General features: G+C 37.2%; 1 protein-coding gene across 1 annotated transcript in view; it reads left to right on the forward strand.

Annotated features, from left to right (window-relative positions):
- Window positions 1–3,353: 3,353 nt before the first annotated feature.
- The window catches only part of LRRC49 (leucine rich repeat containing 49), a 192,114-nt gene continuing 182,315 nt past the window's right edge, over window positions 3,354–13,152 (forward strand). The window contains exons 1-4 of the mRNA XM_036263468.1: window positions 3,354–3,552; window positions 4,152–4,208; window positions 6,147–6,234; window positions 11,962–12,061. Coding sequence (XP_036119361.1) covers window positions 3,505–3,552; window positions 4,152–4,208; window positions 6,147–6,234; window positions 11,962–12,061 — 293 coding nt within the window. The 5' untranslated portion in view covers window positions 3,354–3,504. The remainder of the gene's footprint in view (window positions 3,553–4,151; window positions 4,209–6,146; window positions 6,235–11,961; window positions 12,062–13,152) is intronic.

Raw genomic sequence — 13,152 nt, forward strand, 5'->3', positions numbered from 1 at the left:
AGGAATGGGGAGGGACTGAGGCTTGGTTGCTAGTAATGTTCTATTTTTTTGACCTAGATAGTGGTTACACATGTTTAGTATATAATAATTTAATGACTTAAGATTTGTGCACTTTCTTACATATTTGCTATACTTCAATTAAACACTTTAAAAATATAGTTGGATAAAAAAATAAGAATGTGAAATTAACATTTATGAAAAAACAATAATCATAGCTTTGTGAAGCACAATATCAGATATTATATAGTGTTCCTCAGAGCTCCCTTTCTTCCTTTGGAGGTGGCCTATAACCTTATCTCAAGCTTCCTAAAGACAGGCAACGTTCATACTTATATTTATCTACATTTAGGACCAAACACCCAGAACAGTGTCTACAACAGATCTTCAATCAATGTAGTCAAATGACACTCAGTTCTGGAATTGGAAAGCAGAACAGTGATTCGGGGTAGAAGTCAGAGGTGGCACAAGCAAACTTCCTTAGCAATGTTGTGAAGGTACTCAGTCCAGGCCAGGCTAAAAATGTATTGCTATCAATTCTAAATAAACCCTTTTTTAACCTTATATACTTTTAAAGTAACTATTATTAAAATCCATATATAGTTTCCTAATAATTCTGCAAGTACATTAATGTAATATGGATTGTTAGAAATGTTGGCTGGATATACTTATTAATTGAAAAATAGATTTGGTATCTCTTCTGGATTTCTCAATAGTTAGCCTTTGTTATTTTATAAAATCTTTGGTTGTTTCATTAGCCTGGCTTTTTCTCCCAATTTTTGATTAGGTGGTATTATTATGAAGAAGAAAAATGGTATAAGGGTGTGTGACACATGTTTAATATTTACCACTTTTACTAAGTATTTATATTTATCTCTGTATAGATGTACATAAATGTGTTTGGGTAAAGGGTAAATAGGCACTGATGGAGGACAGATGGTTCAAGGTAAGGACAAATGTCTTAAGTGACTATAGCTTGGTGAGAAGATAATCTGGCAGAGAATTGAAAATTCTATTAAAGTACAAAAATTGTTCTTATAGTCACATAATCATTCCATAAACATTTATTGAATTCCTTAAAATTTCAAAATATTGTTCTAGGTACTGGCAATATAATAATGAACAAATCAGATATGATCCCTGTTCTCATGGAGTTTACATTCTAATGTGAGGGACACACACTAAGCAAACGCCACAATTATTGCATGACAATTTTAATGAATGCTAGTGAAGTCTATGTTCTGTTGAAGCATATAACATATATAAAGAATGGAACACATAGTTAGGGGATTAAATGGGAATGATGCTTGAGCTAGTTTTTATATAAAATGACTTAATTGATGATGGTGGGGAATGGGAGGGGCATAATTCCTGGGTATTACATGCAACAGTTGAAAAGATCAGCACGACTGGTACACAGTGAACAACAAGGACAGTGGCCTTGGCTAGAACTGGTGTGTTGGGAGGGACAAAATGCACAGAAGGACTTGTGGATTGGGTTAATAATTTTGTCCTTTATCCTAATAAATGCAGGATGCCATTAAAGGTTCTTAAACAGTGTAGAAAGCAGGTTGGTATTGCAGAAAAAGTTGGTCTGGCAATTGGACCTTGATCGAGGATCGTAGGCCTTTAAGGAAATGTGTAGCCTCCTAGAATGACTTCTTCATGGCTAAATTGTGAATTTGGACTAGATGAGCATTAAGGTTTCCTTCAGCTTTAAAATTCTATAAATACTTCTGTATATTCAAGGCCAAAATGTGAGTTAAAAAGTTAAAAAAAATTTAATTATAGTTGGCATACAATATTATATTGATTTCAAGTGTACAGCATAGTGATTAAACATTTATATAACTTATGAAGTGATCAACCATAAGTCTAGTACCCATCTGACACACAGGTCATATTTGGTGAGCTCTTCCCATTTGTAGAAATGAATAATGTTTAGATGCAATTAAGAATCATAATTTAATCTATGTAATGTGGATAGGGCTGAAGTTTCATTATCTCAAAGAAGGCTGGTAAGTCTTCTTTAAGTAGGTAAGTGGGGAAGAAGATGGTAGTGACCAGATGCCAAATAAATGTAATCAATACTTGCAAGGATAAAGACAGAAGGTAAGATGTGGTAAGATGGGTGGGTAAGATGGGTGAAATTCACCTCACTAGGATCATCCAACTTAAAGGCAGCTAGTGCCAGTCAAAGGGAAGTTTGGGTGGGAAGGCACTGTTTATCAGCCATTCGGTTCCCCCACCATTTTGACACGTATAATTGACATTTCCTCAAGTTTGTTACTTGTGTAATATGTTTTGCAAAAACAGTTTGGAGCACCCCATTCCTTGAGATTTGCTCAAATAAAACTCCTTCTAGTTAAAAACTCTGGAGCCAGGTGAAGGCGATTTTACAATCTGAAGAACAATCATGTTGGCTTATGTGCGTTTTGGGGGAGGTAGAAGGAACTATAATTCCAAAGTATTCCAGCTAAACAGGACGTTGGCTATCACCTTCAAAGCACTTGCCTAATTTTACAGATAAGACAAAGGAAACTTTAGGGGTGAGGCGATTTTCCTAAGGGGACAATAAACGGTGGAGCCCAGCCACAGTCCGAGGGCACTTCCACGACCCCCGGTGGGCTCCTGCGTGTCCCTTACCTGTGACGCTGCAGTCCTCTTCCTGGTCCGGACAGTGTGCTGGAGGCCGGACGCAGGGAGGCCTCTCAATGCCTGACTGCCTAGGGCTCTCCTCCCTCTTCGGGGTCGCCCGCTTGGTGTCCCTCGTACCCCCACAGGGCTGGGGAGGACACACGGTGCAGGGAGGCACAGCGCCCGCCACGCGCCTCGGGCGCTGGGAGAATCACGGGTTCGTCGGAATCACGGAAGGGACGTCAACACGGGCGGGAGCACAGTGGTCAGAGCAGCTCTCCAAGCGGCCGCTGCCCCGGACCGGTCGGCGGCCCCGCACCGCCGGGCCCTGGGGAGCGAACAGCGACTTCGCGGACGGGCGGTCGCCGCAGTGGGCGGTCGCGCGGTGGGCTGGCGCCGAGGCAGCCTCGGTGCGGGGAAGCCGGGGCCCTGCTCTCCGCGCGCCCGTCCACGCCGCACCCGTCGTTTCCTCCCCCTCCGGCCCCCGGAAGGGCCGAACTGGGCCCCCAGGCGGGGAGCACCCGGCTCGAACACCTTCCTCCGGGGAGAGCCGGGGACCGCCCGCGGAGGAATACAAATTTCGCGCCGGGAGAGCTGAGGTGGGCGGTAAGGAGGCCCGGGCCGGAAGTGGTGGTTGTCATAGCTACCGAGGTGCCCAGCCTCTTCCCCGCCCCCGCCCTCCCCATCCCCGAAACATAACCAGATGCTCGAGTGGCCAGTTGATTTGAGAGAAGACCAGACCGGAAATCGTTGTTTCCTTGGTAACCCCTGAGCGGGTTGCCGGGGACCTGACCCCTTTTGGTCTCTTTGAATCTCTGCTGTAACGTCATTTCTAACGCAGATCTCACAGATTCTGGCCTGTCTCCTGCCATGATTCCCGGGAAATACCGCTCTGTTTCTGGCCGGGCTCCGAACAACGTAGGTTGGGTCTCCTACTTTCCCTTTCTTTCCATTCGTGCCTCCTTTCTGTCTGGCGTCTTTGTCTTAGGTGATGTATGATTGGGACCAGGACTGCTGAGTCTACTTAAGCTATTGTCTGACCGAGGCTGGAGATTCGTGGGCTGGACGTGGAGGGTATTCATATCATGGGCAAAGTCTTGTCCCAGATCTGGGCTTCCCAGAACGTGGATCTGCTGTGAAAGGCTAAGGGCCATTTAAATTCCTTTAACTAGTCAGTACATTGATTTTAAATTAAGAAAATAATTTATTAGTAATAGACATTCCCATCTTCTTCACCTGTTTCATTGAGATACTTAGGCCTGAAATGGCAAGTATCAAAATCTTGAGGTGCTAAGTAGAGGGTTAAATAGCTGCAGACATTTTGGACAATAAATCACAGTGAAACCTTTAATTCTTGGTTGTGATTTTATTGTTTTCAGCAAATCCTCTGTCATATAGCAGAAACAAACAAAGAGCAAGCATTCTGTTTGTTATATCTTTATTTGTACTATGTTGGGGAGGAGTGTGTGTGTGTGTATGTTAAGAACATATTTTATGGTTTAATTTTTACATTGCAGGTGAACTGTGGGCTTCATCTGGTTATTCAAACATCACCTCTTCCTGAAAAAAACAAAGTAAGAAATAACAGCATGATTTAAAGAGTAGAGTCTGAACTGGAAATGTTAAGTATATTTATTTTAGTCTTCAATCTAAACCTAACTTTTTTTCTGCCTACATAAAATCCCCCCCAAAAAACCTCTTTTAAAAACTGATTCTTATTTCACCAATTGCCACTGGTAAGGTTTGTTTTATTTTATTTTTTTATGTTTAAACATTTCTTAAATCAGAATACTTTTTAAAATTGATGGCACATTGTAGTTTAATTGGGAACGTTTTTTCTTTCTCGGTAATGGGTAAAGTGATGGTGTGTCTTACTACTAATGGAATCTTATAATGGATCAAATGTAATAATTTGGGGGGACATATCTATACATTTCATTTAAAACCAGAGGAGAAAAATAGATTAGTAGTGGAAATAAATTAGTGGAAAAATATATTAGTAGTGGAAATAGGCTTAATGCTATTTAGAAGTTAAGATATGAACATGACATTCTTTTTTTTCTAAACAATTTCCCATAATATCTCTGGTATTTCCATAATTTCTGGGTTTTCATTTGATTTTTGAGATACACATATTTTTCTTTTCCTCCTGTCTTACCTCAGCACTCAAACATACCCACCTCCCACACAATTGTCTCAAGACAGAATATAATTTTTCTGCTTTGACCAAGTTCTACACCTCAAACCATCACAATTCAGGGTCTTTTTTCTCCTGAAGAAAATGTTAAGTAGATGTCACTGGAGGTACTCTAAAGGAAAGGGCAGAGTTTACAGATAACATGGGGAGGGTAAGTAGGGGCATGAGGAGGGTGGATAGAAGGACACTAGTCAAGGAGACAGCAGTTGCTTATATTCTGTGTATGAAAATGAACACTTGTAACCTAAATCATCTGATGATCTTGAATAAATAGCAGTTAGCTAGATCAAGTGAAAATATTTTTATTATAATTGGACATAATAGATTCCTTCCAAAGCTTTGCTAATTGATTTCCCTGGACAAATCCTATTCTACCATTACATTGTGGTTTTAGGAACCATGTGCCTTGTCCAAAATTTTTCCAAACAATTCGTTTTCCCTTGTGTGGATATAATGTTTTGAGAAAATACATTTAGCTCATATACATAAGAAGATAATATGAATGCTAGTGTAATGTTTATAGTATGGATGAATCAGAAGCGTCACAATTCTTTTAAAATACATATTTAGGATTTTTTGTGGTTAATCATGAGAGGTTGTTTGATTTTTTTGGTTGTTTTTTTTTCTGGTTCTATCAAATAATTTACATTCAATTCAGAGAAATCCTTTGTTAGAAGGATTAAGTATACAATTTTATTATGTTATAGTTGGACTCCGAATGCAATTTGAATGATAAAAACAGTGATTTTTGTTTTTATAGTATATTTTTTGCTTTTGTTTTTGAGAAAATTATTCTTTTAATCATTGTATTTGTGGTGAGGATATAGAGGAGTTGGCAGTGGCTCAGGGAACATGGTTTCATCTGACCTTGTGAAATTGACTGAGTGTGTGTGTATATATGTGAAAATATACATAACATAAAATTTACCATTTTTCTCATTTTAGGTTGTACAAATCAGTGGTATTAAATCCACCCACAATTTTGTGCAGCCATTGCTACTATGTACTTCCAGAACTTTTTATCACCTGAAGGGAGTCCCTGTACCAAAAAGCAGTCTCTCTTTGCATCCCTTCCCCACCCAACTGGAAGCCCCAAATCTGCTTTCCATCTCTATAGATTTTCTTATTCTTGATATTTCATAAGTGGAATTATATAATATGTAGCATTTTATGTCTGGATTCTTTCACTTAGCATGATGTTTTCAAGATTCATCTGTATGTTATAGCAAGTGCCAGTTACTGTATATTATTTTACAATTATTTTCATTACTTATTGTTAAATTCTTATCCAATTTTTTTAAACAATGTTTTTTAGGTTGAATTCAGGCTAAATAAAGAAACAGCATCATTCCCTGGTCGACTCTTACAACATGACCTTGAAAGAAACTATTCAAGTAGACAAGGTATTGTCAGTGAGTAGAGATCAGATATGATTTATCTTCTTTGAGTAATATTGTTTAACACTATCAAATTTCCAGATTCAAATACACTTCAATTAAAAATGAAATGTTTAATTGGTTACCAAGTTGGTTTGGTATTTGTTTAAATCAGAATTTATTTTATATACACAGCATAGTAGATTATTTTCAATACAGAAAAAGATGTTGTATTTTAGTTGGAATGAACTATATATAATAGAATGGGAAAGAATCTTCCAAATACTGTATTAGAACTAGGAAAAATGGCTAACTGGTGAAGGTAAGAGTAGGAGGACCCTTTAGGAAATAAAGAAACAGTGGGAAGAGTGGAAAGTTAGGAGTGGAAAAGAAACAGTTTCCCTTACTAACGCATATAATTATAGATATTATATCAAAGACCTTAAACTCCAGTGTGCATCACCCGAGATCTTGTTAGGGATGCAGATTCTAGTGCTCCCCTTGCCCTTTTCCCTTTCCCCATTCTGATTTTGTAGGTCTTGGGTGGCACATGGAAATTTGCATTTTAACAAATAACAAGGGATTCTGATAGATGTGATTTGTGGACCAAACTTTGAAAAATACTGTCTTATATGATCTGGTTATATTTCTGAAATACAGTTTTCAATTTAAGGAGAAATTTCCTTTAGTACATTTGAGTTGTTAGTTGGGTGCTAACAACTGTCAGCGATCTGTAATGTGCGCTACAGAATCCTTATATACAGTACCATCTCTACCTTCTAGGAGTTTGTGTGAGAAGGCTGATCAGTATAGGCCTCTCTAGATTGTTTATCTCATTACTGTGTGAATATGTGGTGACTCTGAATATTTGATTAGTTTTCCGTTTTTGTTTCTTTACTTTTGGACATTCCTCATGGGCCCAAGTAATCTGACATGGTTTTTCTCTTTCCTATATCCTATACTCTTGCCTTGGCCAGTTACTGGGCATGATATCAACCTAACCGCAGTTCCACAGTGCAGGAAACATCTGTCTTGCCTTCTTTGGTTCAGTTGAATATGTATTTCTTGAGTGTATAATGTGCCAGACACTGTATTAGGCACAAAATTATAGATTTGAAGAACGTGAAAGTTCTCAAGTAGGATTTTTTTATGTTTGCATTGTGAATTTTCTTCACATTTGTGATAATAGTATCTTAATTTTTTTTCAAATTATGAGTCAAAAATAAATACTTTTCCCAAGCTATTCTCAAGTTAGAGGAGGAAGTTGGTATGCAGATTTGTGAATACTTGGCTATGTAAATTTATTTAAGTTGTATAGTATTACTAGATGTTTGCTATGAGAAAGTCATATGGAGGTACTGAATTTTGTGAACCTAAAAGATGTATAAAGTCTTATATATAAATAATGACCCATAAAATACAAATTAATTCTTTAGGGAAAAATAAACCTATTTGTTTTTTATTAAAAGATTTTATTCAAAATCATTCTCTGTGACAGACCTACTCATTTGTACCTGGTTGTTTTGAAATGTTCCTCCTTCATAGCTTCAGGCAGTTTCATGTAAAAAAGTCTGTAAAGTATGTCACTGTTTTCTTGACTTTTACTCATAATTCTACCTCCAAAAGCATAAAACCTTGGAAAAATTGTAAGTAGCACTTTATCAGGAAAAGTTTGGGGATGTCTGTTTAATAAACTGCATCCTGATACCTGATCATTATAATTGATTTCACCCCATTTTTTTATTTTTCAAAATTAATTGAACTTATATATAGTTGATCCTTGAACAACACTGGTTGAAACAGTTGTGGGTCCACTTATGCATGGATTTTTAAAATATAAATATTTAGTCTGCACATTGTATCCTTGGGTTGTGTATGTGCAGATTCAACCAACCCTGTACGAAAAGAGTATTTTCCACCTATGGTTAGGAATCCACCGATGCTGAAGGTCAACTGTGTGCATTGTTCTATGCCATTGTATATAAGGACTTGAACATCTATGTATGTTGCTCTCTGCAGGAGTAGGGTCCTGGAACCAGTTCCCCACAGACAGTGAGGGATGATTGAGGATAAGGGGGAATCAAAAGTTATACTCAGATTTTCGACTGCATGGGGGTCAGTGACCATTACCCTTATGTTGTTCAGCATAAATTAACCAATTGTATTCTCTGTCCTAAGTAAAGAAACTCTATGTTTTAGTTAGACTAGTAGTCTTTTTAAATTATTGTTAAGAGTCAACCCTTGTATCCTTGAGATTTTGTAAGAGTCAGACATTCCATGGACTACTATACTGTAAAATCTCAAATAGACCTTAATCATCAAGTTCCTTAATTAAGAATTCTAAAATGTGAACATAGAGAGGAAGAAGCAATGCTTAACTTTTAAGATCATGATAAATCACTGGAAAATCTAGAATCAGGATTTTGGTTACCAAACATTTTCAAAAACAAGGCTGAGTGGACACACATATATGACCATATGTGACTCACCCATCTTTTTATCCATCCGTCTGTCCATCCATCCATCCATCCATCCATCCATATATTTAGGGTGAAGTGCAGTGAAGATTCTTACCAAATGTTGACCATTATGCCTCTTAACAACTGTGAGATCCTAATTATGAAAGAATTCTTTCAGTATTTTTACATTAAATATAATTTTTTATTTTCTTTTTTAACAGAAATACTATATACAAAATAGATTTCCTAATAACTCTTAGTACATTGGAAAATCAATACTGATTTCCTACTGAATTTAGATTCTTCAAAGAATATAAAAATATAAAATGAAGTCTGTCTCTCAAGGCTCTTATACATTTAATTGGGAAGAGAAGGACTACATATCTGGCAAATTAAATAGTGTATATGAAATAATAACAGGAAATATTTTAATTAAAATTTTGCCACAAAGCAATGCAATTTATTTATAGGATGAAACATCCCACATGTATATGTGGGTTTTTGATATTCGTATAAATATATATATGTGGATGTTTATATATCCACATAAATAAGTGGATGTTTCAACACAGATCACTCTAGTTCTCAATCATGTCTTGTTTGTAGGTTTTAAGATTTTTCTACTCAATCATTCTGATCTCTTGCTACTTATTGTAAGCTGTAAAGTATACTGAAGCTCATGGGGATAGTAATTATGACAAGAGCTGAAAAATGTGAAGATAAAATTCCTTTATTCAGTGTGTAAATAAAATTTACTGTTCAAGCCCTGCCAGTTTGGCTCAGCAGTTAGAGCATCAGCCCTCCCACAGAAAGGTCTTGGGTTTGATCCCGGCCCTGGTCGGGGTCCTTTGGGAAGCAGCCAATTGATGTGTCTCCCTCACATCGATGTTTCTGTCTCTCTCTCTCCTTCTCTCTCTTCCACTCTCTCTAAAAATTAATGGAAAAATATCTTCTGGTGAGGATTAACAACAACAACAACAAAATTACTGTTCCATTACTTCCTCTACATTCCAAGTCTTACAAAGTTTAAATCTGCCTCTTAAATTGAGGATTGGCTTGACGTCTTTACAAAAGAATTTAAAAAACCTAACTCTGATGCTAATAAGAGAAATCAAGGTTGTCTGTTGTTCGGAGCTTTTCCTTTATCTGACCAGTTAATCTTTAATCAGTTAATCCTTACACTTATTTTAGTTTGTTTCCAAATAAGTTTACTGAATCATAGTTGCTTGGGTATCCTACTAGCAGCTGGTCATGTCACAAGATGATGTCAATTCTGAATGCTTGTGACATTTCATGATATTCAGAAAAGTGGGGTGTGAGCACTGATTATTTTGTTCAAGAAGCTAGGTGTATGATGCTTTGGTTTATACCTTTTATACCATTGCTTTCTAGCTCTTTAATGTGATCTATGTGGAACTTGATTTTTAGTTGTTTGATGGCCCTGAAGAGTATATTAACTTCCTACATTTAGTTTTACTTTTCTTCTTCTTGGTCAGTGTAAGCAGCAGAATTCTGTGGTAATCTTAGGTTCTATTTGTCAACGTAAGAAACGTTCAAACCTGTGAAGAATTTTTGTGCGTTTATTTGAGCCCAAACTGTTGACAATTGCCGGTGAGCAAAATCTCAATGGATTGAGATAACGCTCTAGACTCTAAAGAATGGCAGTTTTGCCCCTTATTTTATGCATTACAATCAAAGGAGGAGATGTAAGTGGGTTGTGAAATCCATTGGGGATAGATTAGGGAGGTGAAAGAAAGTAAAGCAGGGAAACCTCTGGGATTGGATGAAAAGTAAAATGGTAAGACACGCATCTTTTACATAGGTGGGTACAGGATACTTAACAGTCAACAATTAACTCCAGTAACAATGAGGGGATTTGCGGTCTCTGAAGAGCAGTGCCTGTGCTTTGTGGGATGTGGAAGAAGGAAATTTACTTTGGTATTCCAAAGATTTGTTATCTTAGATGCAAAAAGACAATAGATAGGCTCAGTTAAAGTAAAGATTGATGTTTGTCAGGGAAGATACTAGCCACTTGCCATAAACTACTTTTAGTTAAAAAGTTTTAATTTCAGACCATCCTTTGTGGTTACTTTAGGTCTTTGAGTTTGCAAGACTGCCACAAAGGCCTCCCCTGAGCTTCTCAGGTTAGCATGTGGCCCCTTTTCATTCACATATTTTACTGCTTATCACTCCCCTCAACACCATTGCTGCTTTCAGTAAATTTTCTCTTCATAAAAGAAAATACAAGAGAATTTTTCTGGTATTGCAATTCCTCTGTCACCTCTACCATTACTCAAATCTTACCTCATTTCTGCAACTTGCCAGCATCTTTTCATGAACATTCTACATTTTTCTAGTCTTTAACAGTATATCTTAAAATTCACCTTTCTCCAAACCCATCTGTAATCATCTTGTTTAAATGAAATGAGACACATTTATGTGTGAATTTTTCATTAGGTATTATTTTTTTATTCTGTATTTTGTGCATGTTCTGCTAAATAGTTTATTAATTTCATATGGGTTTGCTCAGTAGATTGAAAGCTACCTAAAGGGAGGGACAACATCTAACCAACAGCCTATATCATCATGGGGTGCCACATACCCTGTGGCTATCACTATAAGTGTATGAGATTTGATGACATCCACCTTGGTTCTGCAATATTTTCTGTAATAGTAGCTGAGCATACAAAAAAAAGTGATGATGTGAGGTTTACATTTGCTATCCAAACTACTTTCTCTGTATTTCCTGTAGCAAAGTCATGTACTGTGTAGCTTTGTGATAAAACTTTTTGATATTTTGAAGGAGATGGAAGAGTAATAAGCCCTTCGCCTCGTAATAAATCATCATGCGTCTCATCCACAACAAACATGACAGAACTGTGTGGGCTGGACATGAAAACTACCATGAGCTCCTTATCAGCATTTGGAGATTCTTCCATTCAGATACCTTCCAAGTCCAGAATCCGGCAGGGCTGTCATAGTGCTGGCCCCAATGTATCTGGTAATGAGGGACTATCATCTCAGTTATAAGAGAGTTAAAATTAAGTATTAGGTGTCAGCATTAAAAGGGATAAAAATAGCACTAGAGTATTTGGCATACACAGAACACAGTTTAGGTTTGAGAAAGAAAAAGACAAACACAAATTTAGTAATTAATTTCAAACATGGAGAGCTATGCAAACTATACTTTCTAGAAAAGATATTTGTAGGTGTCAAACTTCTCTAAATATAAGGTGACTTTAGTTTTAAGATTGTAAAGGTTTTTCTTAAGTAATTTGTATATCATTTTCAATAGGTGATCATATTAATTTGGTGAGCTCATCAGCGCCATTTCCCATTCTCCAACGTTCTTCTGAAGAGAAAATTCTTTACTCAGACAGACTGACCCTAGAAAGGTGAGAACAATTTGTTTTATTTATTTATTTTTACTAGATAATACATAGACATGGTACAAGATTTGAAAGGTACAAAAGTCTCTCTCCCTCATGTTGTTCTCCAGCTATCCAGTTCTTCTACCTAAGAACAATCACTGTTACCAAATTTTTATTTATCCTTAGGGGAGTATGGGGAGGAATTTTATATCTATATAATGTAAAATAAAAGAGTACTAAGTAATTCTAGAATATGACCGATGAAAATGGATTTTAGGATAGAAAAGGCTTTGCAATATAGTCATCACAGGCTACTGGCCCTGTCCATTTGAATTTCCTGTTGCCTCAGTGGCCTCCTCCTCGTCTCTCCTTTGCTCACTCGGCCTCCTTGAATGCACCAAGCATGCTTATGCTTCAAGGCTTTTGCACTTCCTGTTCCCACTTATCTGTAGGCTCATTTCCTTTCCTGCTTTAGTTTTTTACTCAAATGTCATCATCTCAGGGACAACCTTCCCTGGCCACCCACCGCCTTCACTCTGACAGTCCTCGGTTCCCTTATCTGCTTCATTTTTCTTCTTAGCAGTCATCACCCTCTAACATATTAAATATTTTACTTATCAAGTTTATTATTTGTCTTTTCCTACTAAAATATAAGCTCCATAAACACTGGGAGTTTTGTTCACTTCTGTATCCCAGCACGTAGAACAGAGCCTGGGACAAAATAGGCTCTCAATAAAAATTTTTGAATGAATGAATATATTTAGGGCTTGATCCCCATCATTAAACCCAGGAAGGTATCTGCAATAGAATGGTGGCTGAAGGATCCCAACCCTACTGTAGTGCTATAACCAGCAGAGAAACCATCTCTGCTGTGCATTCCTTTACCTTAGCAGTGCATATCTAATAGCAGATTGTTAAGCACACTTCTTAGCTTAGCAGTGCACTCTGGACAGCAAATGTCACAGATCATTTGTGTTTGTATTTGGGATAAAGCTCTTTGGAGGGTGTGATGTTGTTTTGTAGGCAAAGTAACACTTGAGGACAGTTATTCTCATGACATCTTTGCACTACTGTTGGTTTTTAAAATTCTAATGTTATCTAATATTTATAACTTC

Source organism: Molossus molossus, unplaced genomic scaffold, assembly GCF_014108415.1.
Source record: "Molossus molossus isolate mMolMol1 unplaced genomic scaffold, mMolMol1.p scaffold_m16_p_1, whole genome shotgun sequence".
In the NCBI taxonomy this organism is placed as follows: domain Eukaryota; kingdom Metazoa; phylum Chordata; class Mammalia; order Chiroptera; family Molossidae; genus Molossus; species Molossus molossus.